Raw genomic sequence first — 15,984 nt, forward strand, 5'->3', positions numbered from 1 at the left:
TTAACATTTCCTTGTGTTCAGGTTTATAAAATACATTGACAGCAAGAGCAAATCCAAGCCATTGCACAAATTCATCAGATCTCACTAACATAAAATGCAACCTCCAGGTTAACCCTTATTTGTCTTATATATGAGACCAATGAACATTTGAAAGAAATTTTGAAAAAATAAAAATCATTAGTTTTTCTCAAACATATTGAGGCTTTTCCCTGTTGCACAGAGTGCAGCGGAAAATACCCGTTCCAATCTTGCATACAAAAATTTACAAATCTAAATGAGTCACGTAGTTCCTGATACTTTACATACAGATGCCTTGGTCTGAAAGAATGAAAGTTATGTGTGCTCCTGATTTTCTTTCTATGTCACTTCTCATATTCATTCATTGGAAAAGCTGCTAACTAGCTGTGCTCTTCCTATAGGTTTAATTTGCATGCAGATTTTTTTTATCAGTGATCAAAAGATGTGACCCTGCATTTTGCACACTAAAGTGTATTTCAGATGCATTTTCCATTTTATCACAGACTCCATTGTAAATGCATCTGAACTAACAGCAAGTCACGAGTTGGAAAAACATTGCTAATACAGGTTGTGGAATATGGCACAGATTTTTTTTTGGTACAAAGCGAATAGGTCTGGAGGAGGGCACCCTCACCTTCCCATTGTCAGAGCACAGCTTCACCCTGAGCCCACCCAGCCTGATTCAGCACCACTTCTCTTGTGGTCCTCCATTCCCAGGCATTATTATTTTCCTAATCCATGTCCTTTCGGTTTGAAACACCATACACACAGCCCACTTCTCCAGTGACAAACACTCTTTAAAGAAATGCATTGTCCTGGATTCACCTCCCAAACATTTGTATTGGCTGATGTGTGCTAAATGTCACAGACATCCAGCTGTTTTCTTGCTCCCTCTATGTGACATTACAGTGAATCTTGCACACCAGCGAAGAAGCTGCAAGCTGCACACCTAATACTGATGGTTTTAAAAAGAAAAGCAACAACCAACCAAGCAAACAAACAAAACACAATTTACATATAGATAAAGTCTTAACAGAGCTTCTGATAAATGCAGTTGCAAGTGGGCAAGGGGAGACAAATGAGACCACTTCTCTCCACTGCTTGTTTAACTGCTGAATGCATGGTATGCACTCTTTTAAATAGACACATGAGTTATCAGAGGTAAAAACTGAAAAAATGAGTAGAAAACATGATGAGGGGGCAGATGAACACTTTTCCCCATCATTGGGACATGCTAATGGCATTAACACAGGAAAAATGTTTCTATTTCGTTCAGCCTCACTTTTCATCACAAGTGGGGCAAAAAATGAGCAAACATAGTAGATACGCTCTGAAAAGCCATTTCAAAATTTGGCCAAAGTAATATACTAAAATCATCCTATCCACAAATGTTTCTGGTTATTATTCCACTAATGAGGTTTAACCTGAATGATGTTTTATAACAACACATGTCAGTGGCCCAATGGCCAAGGGGTCCTACATGACCGGGTTCGTTTAAGTGCAGTCTGACTATTGATAAACGTTAACAGACTGAAAGTGTGGTAGGAATGACAGTGATAAATTTCATTTCTAAGCCCACTTCAAGTAAGAAAAGGCAGAGTGGAAGGATGCTGTTCAAACGACATAAGGACATGAACAGGCTGATTTCAGCTTTTCAGACCTCTGTTAAGCTCAAGCACAATTGTCAAGGTTTTTGGCTGGAGCAAAACTACTGCTGGAGCAGCGTCACCAGCAGTTTCTCCAGTAACCTTTCCCTGCTGGTTTACTGGACACGCTGTTCTGTCAATGTGTTGCATATAACTCATATATTCAGCAGTGCACTGTGTGGTGCTGCAGCTAAACAAACCCTCAATGTTCGGAAACAAAAGCTATGACCAAAACAAGCTGCAGATAATTTCTGTAACAACTGATTAAACAGCAAGTACATGAAAGCGAAATAAGGAGGGAATGAGGATGACATTCTTACCGGGTGGTGGGATGCCTGGGATGCCTGGCATACCTGGCGGAAGTTGGTGGGGTGGGGGCACCCCTGGGTGAAGTGGCTGCATGCTGCCCATGCTAACAATGCCATCAACTGGGCCCTGCAAAGGTGGCAGCACCGGTGGATAGCCACTTATCATGCCTTGAAGGACACAACAAATTTCAAACATGCATCAATAACATGCAATATGGTCTACACAGTAAGACATGCACTATCCACAATAAACAAAAAAGGGAAAAAAAAAAAAAGCAGCATCTTTAGTACAGCAAGATGATACTACAATTAGTATATTGCACAAATGAACAAAAATTAAAAATAAAGTTATAAATATGAAACACTATACCTTTGATGAATTAGTATTTAGTGTATTTGTATGTTTCTCATGGGGCAATAAATGCTGAATATTCAGATATGTTAACACAAGGAACAAATTCAGCCACAATAAAATGTTACTAACGCAAGCAATTTTAATACAGCTTGAAGCTCTGCCATCTGCATAGACGTTACAAACACAACACTAACTACACAAGCTCCATGTACAGCCCTGCTATGTGGGCAAGCTCAGAGACCAAGCCTGACTGGAACAAAAATAAAAACCTATACATTTTTCTGCAGTGCAAAACTAACACACAAAGGCCCTACAACATTTGCATTCTTAAAAGTAAAGGCAGTGACAGGGGTGATTTTTATTAAACAATCGGCAGTATGCACTAAGGAAGTAACTCAAATTTTAAATGTGACAGCACTGGATGTGCTGGGCTGCAGCAACTGAAACCCACAGCACGAGACTGAAGGAGAAGGAATTACAAGGAGCATCTGCAGTCCCTCACAGAATTTCACAGACAAGGTTTTCAAGGTATCTATAGGAAAAATCAATGATACGACAAAGATGGGCTTGTGTTGCTGCTCGTAACTTTAGTTTCCTGCACGTAAGATAATTTAGAGCTTATTCTGGTTTTGGCTCAGGTTTGTTGCTGTCCATGAGGTGAAGCTCCACAAGATAACTGCACTACACTTATTAGGTCCTGGAACGTAACGTGCTTGTCCCTCAGCTGTTTTCATTTAAATGGATGCGTTGTCAGGCAACCAAGGAAAGGGGTTGGAAAGACAATGAAAATACAACAGAGGACAGAAGCAGATCTAGAGAGATGAGACAAGGTTAGAAATGCAAAATTGCTGGGGCTTCTCTAGTCTGTTCCCAGAAACCACTTACTGAGTCTTTGCCACACACCCAGTAACTTGGAAAAGAAACTTTCAGAACAGGGCTTTCTGGACTAAGACTGGCCCAAACCTCACACCAGCTTTGACTGAAAACAAAGTTGTCATGAGCTCAGGATCGAAACATCTCGAACAGCTCCAAAATACAAGCTAAATTTGTCACGTTCTCAGGAAGAGCTACAGAGGTGAGAAACCTGAAATTTCAAAAGCTTCACATGGAGCAAACAACAAGAAAATAAAGAACTGATCTTCCTCAAACTTTCATTTTCCACAGGACACCTAATTGACACTTATTAAACAAATAGGTCTTAGGTACCTCTTTATTAACATAGTGAAATTCTTATTTCTAATGGAAAAAGTAGAAGAAGAAAAACAACAAAAGCATCCCTAGAATAAAGGGCTTTCACTGTAGCCACTGCCTGGTACTACCAGTGTACCACAAGCTGCAATCGCACCTTCAATGCATTTACATACACTTCCAAAGCTTTAAAACAAACAAAACAAAACAAGACCAAACCTCCAATGAAACAAACCCATATTTATTGATCATGAAAGCTCATTTCTAAACTTCCAAGTCAAATACTCACTCAACAACTGGCTGGATTAAACAAAGTTGTCATTATAAGGTTATAAGAGCAGATACTTTCATATCCCATGTATGAGTTACCACTTTGATTTTGAACTAGTAAACATGGGTGAACTATTTCCAGCTCCCACGGCTGAGATCTACAAGGTCTTTCAAATTACTTGTTCTGCCATTTTTTAGTGTAACAAAGTAAGATTATATAAACTTTTGCAATGCCTAAATTTACAAGAAACTACAGTGCTGAGCGCTAAGAGAAACGTGTCTCAGAAGGCATCCAGATTTCTTGGACCTGTGGGCCATGAAGAAGTTCTCTGGACTTCTGCGATGGAGAAGTTCTCTGAACTAGAGAAAAGCAACCAAATGATGAAGGAGGATGTGAAAGAGGTCTCAACAGAATAAGATATTTCTAAGTAAGACTTGTGGAAACCAAAAGATGAAAGACTCTGTTTTTCAAATGGGCCACAAAAACAGAAAGAGTTTGAAAAGATCTACTTGATCGTCCACTTTAAGGAAGGATTTCACAATGCCAAAGTGAAGAGATCTGAACGTTTAACAGCTTGAATAAGATGATGGCCTTAAATACAGGTTTGTTTTGAGGAGGCTGCCACAGGATGTAAGTTAGCATGTGTAGTGTGCAGAATGCACATTTTTGGAAAAGTTTTTAGAAAGTGTTAATAATAAGTACTGCTGCCCATCAACACCTACCTCCAAAAAACTGCAAAAGTGACTCGATGCCAACAAAACAAGAACTCAACCAAAAAAACACAACCACAAGAGGATGACGCTTCTACATAATCTAGATTGAAGTAGGTTATTTACAAAAAGGATTGGCACCACAGAACTTGAGTTTTGTTTTTTTTCTTAATATATATACAGAGATGTGTACACACACACAAACTGCAAACAGTTCAGAGGGAAATTATCAAGAAGAAAAACCCAAACCAACAACAAATGTGAAATGAAAGAATGCAACTCAGGGTAAACAAATGCTTTGTAATCTGGAGACCGTGAAGCAAATAAGGAATGTGCCTTCAGTTTGAACATCCACACAGCATATTTACTGAAAAGGGATTTAGAGACCATGATGAAAAACACTTTGGGCTGTCAGCTCTAAATATGGCTGCAGCCTGTGAGACGAGAAAGAAAAAGAAAAATGACCAAAGAATAAATGGAATAATTAGAATGCCTTCAGGGAAAGTTTTAAAAAAAAAAAAAAAAATCAAAAAAATCAACCCCCAAAACTCCAAACAAAAAACCTCTGAATACTCATCTTTACCTACTCAGCACTATTTTGACCTTGACTGAAGCAATCAACTTATTTTAATCAGGAATGGGGTAAGGAAAACAACTTATCAAGTCATACCTAATCCATTTTCTCACCGATGTATGGCTGATTCCCACACAAGAATCTCCAGTGGACCACACAGTCTCCAGATCTGGTCCTGAAAATACTAATTCCAAGCATACTCCCTATGAACTCAAGTCCAGTTATGACTGGTCATAAGCATAACACCCAGTAAAAGGGACCTCATGGAAGAGTTCCCCAAGCTCAATTCTATTCTAAAAATCACCTGATGAAACTGGCAATGTTGGCATTTCATGTTTGTTTCTGCAATGGCTCTAGATCCTAGTCTGCTCCGCTTACCAGTGTCTAATCAGCAATTCCGTAAAACTTTTGCTTGGATTTAAAATCTGTTTGCCTCTCACCTTCCTGACAATAATAAAAATAAATAATTTTCCTCCTCCTTTACCACTGCCACTGATGCTGCATGCACTAGAAGGGTACTTAGCTCACTCCCCTCTTGCTGTAGCAGGCCTAAACATGACCTCTGCAAAGCAGAGTCAATAACCATAACGGCACACAATCAGAACAGAACTACTGCACAAGGAGGACCCTTCTTCCCTGCATTTTCAACAGGCTACTCACTACCGGAGCAACTAATGTGGGACTCTCAGGCTACTGTTGTGGTTATGTATACTCATCATGAAGAAAGACTGAAGAGGTTGAGCTTTTCCTTCCGTAAGAACAACGTGACCCCAGAGAGTGTTCAGAGTTATGAAGGGGGTTGATATAGTGGATGAGGAAAAAATGGTCATAGCTCCTACATTTTACCTGCAACGGGTGTCAACTGCTGATTGAGCATTCCCATTGGTGTTGGTGGCGGCACCACCCCCATAAGAGCCCCGACAGGAGTGCCTGCCCGGGGGGAGGAATTCTGCTGCTGTGCTGCTCGCTCTCTCTCCTGCTGCTCAGCAACTTTAGCTGCCCGCTCTGTAAAAGTATTTTAGATTTTCAGTTCTGTTTTGTAACCCAGAATTTCAAAATATTATCTGTTCATTAAAAAGGACTAGTCAAACACTGGCATAGTTTAGTCAAATATAAAGTAGAACAGATGAATCTTTTTATACAGCATATGATTTGATTTCATGTGGCTGCAGCTAAGACTTTTAGAGAACCTTCCACAAAAAAAAATTCAACAAAGTTTTATCTTTTTCTTAAAAAAATAAAAATAAATAATAAAATAAAAAATTTTAAAAGTCAAAGAACAGATTTGATAATAACACCAGTGTTACCAACATGAAGCAGCAGTCCAGTACTAGGCTCAGTCCACACTAGGAAAACATGGCAAAACGTTCCCTCTTTTCACACCACTGGCTCAGCTAAACCAGCTACAGCCAAGGCCGGCAGCTGGCACAGACCCGCGACCGGCTGCTGCGGAAATTCTTACACACCGTGTCCATCAGCCGCGCCTCCAAGAACGATGCAAGTAGCAGACAGCAGTGCCAGCTGCTGGCCCATTCATTCCTGGGCTCCTCATATATTTTACAACTGATGCAGCTGAAAAGTGGTGACAAAGTTGGGAAGCATTTGCAAAGTTTCCCTAGTGTAGATAGGTCCTTAGTGTTTGGAACATAACAAGCAGCAGTTTGATGAACCAAAAATATTCTTCTCTGCCTCCTCCTGTCATTTTCCCCATTTTGCTCCCCTTTGAGATTGTTTTTTTCCTGAAGATGTCTAACTCACATTGTGCTGCTCACTGGAGGTCATGTGTGTCCTTTGCACGATGAATCTGGTCATTATCTCAATCAAGTTTCTCACTGTGACTGCAAGAACAAAAGATCTACTGCAGGGGAATCTGACCAGAGGACAATTTTATATTAAGGGAGAGGCAAAGGGTCATGGGAAGAAGAAGAAAGAAAACAAAACAAAACAACACAACACAACCAAACAAAAAAACACCCGAACAAACAAAAAAAGGAGATTTACTGGATGCCCACTCAAGGTTCTTTGGGGACATGCAAGTTGCTGATTTCTTGCTGAACATTGGATCTGACTGACGCAATGAGGAACAACAAAGAATAAATGATGCAGCATACATCTCCAGCAATTTTTAATAAGTCAATGCAGGGCTAGAAGTTCTTTGACAGTTGGTGAAAGAAGAAAACTACCACTAAAACAGCAATCAAGGTCCTCTGTCAAACAAAGCCTAAGAAGTTGTTCATGAAGGAGATTGCTATGCATCCTGCCAATGCCACTTGTTTTCTCTAGTATATGACCTCAAGAGTCTGTCATGCATTTGTCTCCTGTAGAGTCTGTTTGTGCAGCTTCTAGCACTACTTCTATACACTGAAAGACCAGTTTCATTTCCAAAGGCATTTCCCTCCTCCTTTTCACTTCTGGCATTTCAGGAAGAGATGACGACGCACAGAAACTCCTAAATTTACTACAGGCAACTCATATGTGATTAAGCACAAAATACACAAGACATTTGAAGGTAGATCCTAAAGTAGAAAAATGAGATAATTCTCTTCAGAGCAGAGCAAGCATTTGGGAAGAAGATGAAGCAGCTGTGAGAGCAGACTCTCACATACTTTTGGCCAGCTAAAAAAATAATGGTCAGACAAAAGCAGAATTCTGAAGACACTCTGAGTGAGAAATTAGTGTTAAGCATTCAGTTTTATCAGACTTGGGAGTGCTGAGCTTTGAAGAAGGACCTGAGGGAGAACAACACTTGAGGCTTTCCCTGGTCTCTATTCACGCTGTGACTGCACAGAACTCACAGATGAAACACTGCCAAAGATGGTACCTCAAAGTTCAGCCTTGAGCATTCACCTTAATACTAAACCCAAATTGTTTAGGCCAGGACTTGAGATCACTCAACATTCCTAACACATCTCAAGAGACAGGAAAGAGACCTTCTGCTTTGAACAGAGCTTTTCCTTAAAAGAGGCCTTTACCTCAATCCTGTGCGTTACTGTATTTTATTTTGAGGAGTTTTCCCAGGGCAGTTAGCCATGTAGGCATTTCCAATGCAGCCTGTTCTTTGCTCAACTATTGCTGAAAAAGTGACTGTTACCCTGCACATATACCAAATGAAATTTTCAGTGTGTCAAAATGGATCTAAAATGCAAACTACTTTTCACCAGAACACAGAAAGGCACTTGTTCACTGCAGTGTCAAACCATGCCTGTTCCCTGCTCCCTGCTGCACGGCCACACTAGAGAGCCTGCCAGTTTTGGCTCCTCACAGTGGAAGGAGAAGAGTTTCTCTCCTTTCACACATGGTAAGCAAACACAGTTCAGACACCTTGTAATCCCATTCCAACCCCTCAAAACCAAATAAAACTAAATCTAGTTCTGGGCAGATACCAAGCTAGAGAAACTGCAGCCCAAAACTCAAAAGCTTTGGAAAGTTTGTGATTGAGAAAGAGGATTAAAATAGAAGCACATAGGCAATCATTAATACAGTGGACAGACACTGTTGCTACCATTATGTTACAGGTACATCTTCCTGCAGAAGTGCAAGATGTCAAGCTGCGCTAAGCTAGGAAGCGATGACATGCAAGCCCATCCTACTGCTGAAGAATTAGGCTGTAAGGAGGAATCTGTCAATAAAAAGACACCACATGCACCTAGAAGGGTGGAGAAGGAAACTACAACAGGAAAAAAGTAAGGCCATGGTACTTTCAGAAAGAAAGAGCATTACCATTTCCCTTCGCAGAGAAAACTTGCACATAGCTGAGCGCTGCTGTCTTACTCTCCAGAACTGCGAAGAGCTACTACTGCACATTCAGAAAGGACTGAGGCAGCTGAGGGTGGAAGTGATAGCATGCAGACTACTAGTTTGAAGATCAAAGCTGTCTTTAAGTTATGAGTAGGCATAAAACCTACCAATCCTCATTTTTCAAAAAGCAAAAAAGTTATATAACTTAATCAGGCAATAACTTCGCAGGGTGTTGAAACTTTCTTAACCAAAGTAGCATTTTCTTCCAATAAAATTGCAACAGTTGCTTAAAAAAATGGGTTTTACTATTGGAAGTGTTGACTCATTAACTAGAGTAATTAACTATGGATGTTAAGCCAACGTATTTGGCTTGGGTAAGCACCTGCTGTTAAAAATCAATTGTATTTTATTTTAATCCAGTAAAGTTGAAACACAGTGACCAATATCAGTAGGAAAGAAAGAAAGAAAGAAAGAGAAACGTCTAAAGTATCTCATGCCTATGAAATATTCCTAGGCTTACTTCAGGATTTGAAATCTCTCAGCAAAATCAGTTACAACTATTGATTAATACGGAGACTGAACAATAGGTCATATTTACAGTATCATTACAGATTCTGTATCCTTGATTTTATTCTACCACAGCTTTTTAAGAGTCTAAGTAGTGTTAATCAAATACCTTTTACCTGCTCCGCTGTGAGCCTTCTTACCTGCCACTAAAGCTCTGAAGAGCTTCTTGTCCAAAATTCCCCCCAGTCCTCCTTTAAGGAAACTTTCACAAACCATTTTTCCAACTGACTTCCAACCCAGGGGCTTCATGCCCCTTCTACTTCATCCCCATTTTCTTCGTCTCTGTTCACTTGTTTATTTGTGGCAAAGACATTTAAATTATCAGTTGTGCACTATAAAACTTAAATATGTTCTTTGCTCCTCTTCAGTCATCTCTCAATATGAACTTCTCTTTAAGGTACGTCCAGAACACAAACACAAATATCTTCTTTTATTAAACCTGCCATCTGAATAACAGTAATGAATGCATTGAGAAAGAAAAAAAAAAAAAAAAAGCAGAAAAGCATTTAGCATCTTAGTTTCTATTTACCTTCATACTCTGCTTTCTTCGTTGCTTCCAAGTTTCTCCATTCAGTTCCTACAAGCCTGCTGAGCTCTCCAAACGAGTAGTCTGGGTGTTGAGCTTTAATCACAGCTCTCATCTCGCTGCTAAATAAGATGTACCCACTCATGTTGATCTTCCTTTTTGATCCCTCCTTCTTGGTGCTGCCCTTAACAGACTTGGGAGTGGACTGTGAGAAAAAGCAGTTATGACCACAAGAGTACAAAAGAGAAGCTTCTTGACGTGCAAAATTCTAAGCTATAAGAAATAGCATTTCAAAATACTCCCACATTTCTCTTGAACATATTTGCACAAGGACCATCCAAACATACAGCCCCTAAAAGAGAGACTGCATCTCCTACTGACGCATGAAAGGGCATATGCACATACTTATGAAAAGTACAAAGGAAAAAAAAAAAATCAACAGAAAACCAACCTAAACCACAAAACAAACAACAAAAAACCCCACAATGTTCTGATGCTTTTCAACCCTTCCAGACATTGCCACCTTTATAACTGAGGCTTCAAAAATTCTCAGTAAGACAACACAGAACATTTACTATTATCTGAAATCATTGCAAACTGAATGAGAGGACTGGACTGAGAAACACTGAGTAACAAATAGTGACTATTTTGGAAGGCCAGTAGAGAATAAAAGTCATTGTGTTATGTCACAGATTTCATCCATTATGCTGTTCAGAAACATCACAAACACTAGTTGAGTAAAACATTTTATTTGCCATGGCACATTTGAGGGAAATGCTTCCCCATTTCCTCCGGGGCCTTTGCAACCTCTGCCCTCCCTGGCTCCATCCTCCACTCTTCTCATCCCTGAGCATTCTCTGCTTTGCCTGCCAGACTTTCCTTTCTCTCAAGTGTTCAGCTCCCATTACTTAAGTAGCCATTTCTCCCTGCAAACCTCAAACCCCAGCTGCACAAACAGGTTCACAACACATTTTGTATGTTCATAGGTAACAAAAGTTTTGCTCCTTTGCTTTTCCCACCACGGACACCCTGGTGAGAGCTCCTTGAAATTTTAGCCATCAAAAAAAATCTACCTATTCTGGAACCCCCTTTTTAAAGGTTCCTTCCAGCTGTATTTGTCACAGGAGACCGTAATTCACCCATACTATGATCTTAAAGCCCACAAATGTATCATCAAGCCAAAAACCCCCAAAGGCCCTTCTCATATCCCAAACATTATACATTTCTCACATATTGAAAAGTCTCATTGTTTCCAAATAGCCAGCAAGGAAAAAAAGCCGAGAAAAACAGATGCAACTGTTTTCTTCCTGCCCTGAAATTCTGGCCACGTTACTGACCACTTCTCCTTGCCACTTTGATCCCACAGTTCAACACTCCTCTCTCAGCTAAAAACAAAGCTTCAGTGATACCAAGACACTCAAAAAGTCTTGCTCATCACCTTAAGCAAGGCACTGGGTAAACTGAGGCATACTTGCATGCTATTTCAAACTTCACTGTACTGATTTTCAAATGGCAATCCATCCTTAGTGTTTTCATTATGAACCTAAAGACAACACTTGTCTTTTGGGGATGAAGTCTTCTCAGTTAGTCTCTAAGATGGAGGAGGTGAAGAAAGCTCCATGCAGGTTCTGGGACGACACACATGGCAGGCACAATGCATTCTGGCTTCTCAGGCAAGCCCACATTGGTGAATGAGATTTCTCAGTTCAGAAACAGGAAGGTTTAATTATATATTTGGCCTCTCATACATCTGTATTTCGATAGCTACAAGCTTATCAGCTGCTTTTGCCTTTATAGTGCTTGCAACAGTTTTGATAACAGTAATGTAAGGTAAAAGCCTACCCACCCATTTGGGAGGGTAAACGGGAGTTTGGGAAACTGTAAGAATTGTGAATTTGGTTTTTATCTTGTCCATTCTTTTACATCTCAGATACAGGATCTCTTCTATTTGAGTCAGATAACTGCATATTCGGTTTTAGTTGTGTTAAGAAGTAAACCAGGACCCGCTTTTATGCCTTTTCTCAGCTGTTTTGCTAAAGCAAATAATGAAGTTCCGCATCTTTCTCTATTTTAGGTTCAACCTGATTCACAGCAAACTGCAGCAGAAAAGCATCATCCATCTATTTGTCAAAGTCCACAATTCACTTGTCTCGACTCCTTTTATTCATAGGTGTAGCAAGAGTTTCTTTGTTAGCAGAAAGAAAAAAAAATTTAAAGTTCTGGGGTTTACTAGTTGTTAAATAAAATTCTATACATTTAAGAGAACATGAAGCAAACACATGCCTTTCACCTAGGAGCTCAGTTTAAAAGGACAGTTTTCACTAGGGACATAAATAGAACAGATAATCTGAAGAAGAAAGTCTGTTTCTCTGCTGTACGTCAGTTCTCTCCCCACTGGAGTTAAATGGTGCTCCGAGTGCCAGCTCAGACACAACGTGCCTTTTCTTTCCAAGCCAGCGGTGTGAGGAATCCACCAGGGCACTTGTGTATCGCCATTCACTTCTCAGCATGCATTGCCATTGAGCCTTTTCAGTTTTCCTTATTTGTTTTTGTATTTTTTTACTTCAAGTTCTAGACTTCAGAATTCACATCGGTCCAAAGGTACATATACACATGTTGGATATATCTATTGAGCCTGACTTCTGATCAGTTATCCTGAAAGCTCTGCAAGACTGTCCCATTACAAACAATTAAAAAATAAAATTGTGCAACTGTCAAACTGGCTTTTTAGAGAGATATCATATATTAATGTTTAAATAAAACTTCTCAAGGTAATCTGAGCAAAATGTAGCTATGTAGAAAGAGAGAAAACAAAGGAGCTCAAAAGACAGTGAACGCTGCAGAAGGCAGTTTGAGGACATGTCCAATGATCCCTATTTAAACTGCTTTCAGTAGCTGCCAGGATTAACAATGGTATTTTGATTTTTAAAAAGTTACCTTGCTCTTCCTAAAGTGTTACATGAGTTAATGCTGGTAACATGCTTTCTATTTGTAATACTCTGCAAGACTTCTCATGCTACTTCAGAAATTCAGCACATTAAAATAAGAGCAGCAAGACCAACCTTGCACAGCAAAACATGTTGGGTGGTCTGACCCCACGGCAAAAATCACAATCAAACCAAGCTAAAGCTTTCCATTTCATCAGCTCTTCTTGGTGACACTCAAAGACAGTTATTTCTATCCAGGGGTCACATCCTTTCCCCAACAGCCAAGGCTGCCAGCTCACAGCCAGTGCAATGCGGCAGAAACCCAGATTGCTGGTTTCAAACCCTCCTGTTCACAGCAGCCCATTCCTGTCGCCTCTTCAACACTGGTGTTGGCTTGGATGTGGCAACACGATTACACAGATAAGGGGTCCAATCCAGGTGCAACCAAACTTTTTTTGGTTAGGTTAATTTCCAGTTAAACCCTGCTTCAATACTCAGTTACATGAACACCAGGGCTTGTGTATGAAACACAGCAAAAGTGGGAAGGGGATCAACAGTGCTTCAGTTAAGTGGCAGAAATGACTCATGCTGCATTCAAGCGGCAAAGAACCACCATGATTCCTCATTTACTTCCTACCTATTTATCAGCAAATTAATGTGTAAGATTCTAAGACATCAGTTCTTCTGACTTTTTTTAACAAGTTCTTATTTCCAAGTAAGAATGGTTAACTCAATACTAAAAAAGCTATTTTTTTTCCTCTGAGGATGATACACAGCATTTTCTAAAAATGTAGCAAAACTGTAACACCCAAAATGCTAGCTTTTTCAAAATTTAAGGAAAAGCTTAAAAATGGGCATTAGATAAATTGAGATATACAATTAAACCCTTACATCCCAACTGTATGTTAAACATAAGGACATGGTATCTCTGAACAAGTGTCACAGAAAATCTACTAATTAGAAATAATGTTAACATATCCTACAAAAATGTACCCTAGATTTTCCCTAACTGAATGATTTCCTTTACAAATATTTTAATAGAATATTACCACCAAGATATCATAGTGGATACGCCAAAACTGTTCCATGTAATTTATTCCATAGACTTGTAAACTGAAGTATAAATCTCTTCTGTGTGTATGATAAAATATTACGGTTGCTTTGCTTATTTAGGATGGGCAAAGAATGTGGAAAATAAAGGTTTAAAGGTTTCTCAAGGAGATCCTTACCTGTGGTGGAGTATAAGGCATTATATCCAATTCACTAGCTAATGGGGTCTGAAGCTGAGGCATAGAAGGCGTTTCAGTCATATCGCCTTCCTCTTCCCCCATCTCTTCCATGTCCTCATCGCCTCCTTCCAACTCAGCAAATTTTGCTTCTAGCTGCTGAATCTTCTTTTCCAGTAGTGGAGATGGTTCCTTTTGAGGAATTATGGGTTTCCTGAAAGGTGGAGGAGGAAAACAAAAAGCAGATGAAAAATATACTCATACTTTATAGGAGATAGTGTACATTTTTGAAGGGAAAACCAACCTTCCCTCATCACTGAACAACACGGAAACAATGGTGACCCGGGATGTGCCTGTGCTTCCTTTCAGAAGACTGAGTAGAAAACATTCAGTGTCTGTGGCCAGTGTTTCATTTCAGTCACTTGATTGAAGGATTTTTGTTTGTTTTAATTTTTTATGAGTCAGAAGGCAATTTCAATGCAGCAATACTTAATTTGTGCAATAGAAGGCAGTTAACACCACATCTTCCCTAGATTTTACATTTTATTTAAGCTAGAACTTAATATTTTTATTAATATCAGTGTTCACCAACTGAAAAGCTATTTGTTACCCATAATGAGGACTTAATTATTTTAATGACATTTAAGAGAATTTACTAATCTGATAAGGTAACGACGCTTTCTAAAGTCAGGAGAAGAAAAAGAAAACATCCACTAGTATTAAGACCATGAAATGACTGATTTTATGTGGACTTCTTCCCCAAAACTGAGATTAGTAAAAATTCACCTTCTCCTACAACTATGACATTTTTGGGATGTACTGGGTCTGGCTGGGATGGAGTTATTTTTCTGCACAGTAGCCTGCTTGGTGCTGCGTCTTGGATTTGTGACCACAACAGTGTTGACAACACAGGGATGTTGTAGTTCCTGCAGAACAGTGTTGGCACATCCTCAAGGTCTTTTCTTTTTCCCACTCTGCCCCCAGCAGGCAGGCTGGGCTGGGGGTGCGCGTGGGTCGGGAGGGGAGACAATGAGGACAGCTGAGCCAAACTGACCAAAGGGATATTCCACAACCTGTGACATTGTGCTCAGCAATAAGAGCTGGGGAAAGGAGGAGGAAGGGGGGGCGTTTGGGGTTATGGCATTTGTCTTTCCAAGTAACCATTACCCATGCTGAGGCCATGCTTTCCAGGGAATGGCTAAACACCTGCCTGCTGAGGAAAGTAGTGAATTAATTCTCTATTTTGCTTTGCTTGTGTGTGCAGCTTTGCTTCACTTACTAAACTGCCTTTATCTTGACCCAGGAGTTTTTATTCCTTTTACCCTTCCAATTTCTCTCCAGTCCTGCTGGGGGAGTGAGTGGCTGGTGGGGGGGTGGCTGCCAGCCGGGCTCAGTCCCCCACAATAGAGAACACTGCTCAGGTGACCCCCCACCCACATTCCCATCACATTTTTACCTAAAATAGTATATTTCATCATCTACAACTTTCGCAGAGAGTGAAAACCTCTTCAGCCCTTTAAATTTCTTCATTTGTTTGTCGCTTTCATTGTAGCGGCTCTCACAAAGAAAAACATCGTTTTCAGAGATTTCTGTTGGTCTGCAGGAGAGGAAGTCTTTGAATGACAGAACAGCACACTTTCCTGGAGAAATGAAAGAGCTGGGTAAGAAGGCAGCCACACTTGCAGGCTGTTTACAGAAAGCGTGGAAATTCAAGATTTTGCCAGTCTCTTAAGTCTGGAGGATTCCCGATATTTGGCCCAACTACGGAAAACACACCAAGTGATATCTGTATTAAATAATGCCTCTCATGAGAAACCTACATGAACTCACTGCAGCTTTTGGATTTTTTTTAAAGAATGAGAAAACCTGCAAATAACAAAACCCCATGACTGCTAGTCAGTTGACTATATTTAGCGCAACATCATAACTA

The 15,984-nt window shown here is 40.0% G+C and overlaps 1 protein-coding gene across 7 annotated transcripts in view; it reads right to left on the minus strand.

Annotated features, from left to right (window-relative positions):
* PBRM1 (polybromo 1) overlaps nt 1-15,984 on the minus strand; it is a 62,482-nt gene that overhangs the window by 2,603 nt on the left and 43,895 nt on the right. For 4 of the 7 annotated variants that reach the window (XM_082059819.1, XM_082059817.1, XM_082059815.1 and 1 more), the window contains 4 exons: nt 15,511-15,694; nt 14,058-14,268; nt 9,905-10,106; nt 1,985-2,140 (listed from right to left, as the gene is read on the minus strand). In XM_082059819.1, coding sequence (XP_081915945.1) covers nt 1,985-2,140; nt 9,905-10,106; nt 14,058-14,268; nt 15,511-15,694 — 753 coding nt within the window. Of the gene's footprint in view, nt 1-1,984; nt 2,141-5,916; nt 6,076-9,904; nt 10,107-14,057; nt 14,269-15,510; nt 15,695-15,984 lie in introns of all 7 variants that reach the window. The other 3 variants (XM_082059821.1, XM_082059818.1, XM_082059820.1) reach the window with 2 other exon arrangements.

This window comes from Streptopelia decaocto, assembly GCF_964273445.1.
Source record: "Streptopelia decaocto genome assembly, chromosome: 8".
Taxonomy (NCBI): Eukaryota; Metazoa; Chordata; class Aves; order Columbiformes; family Columbidae; genus Streptopelia; species Streptopelia decaocto.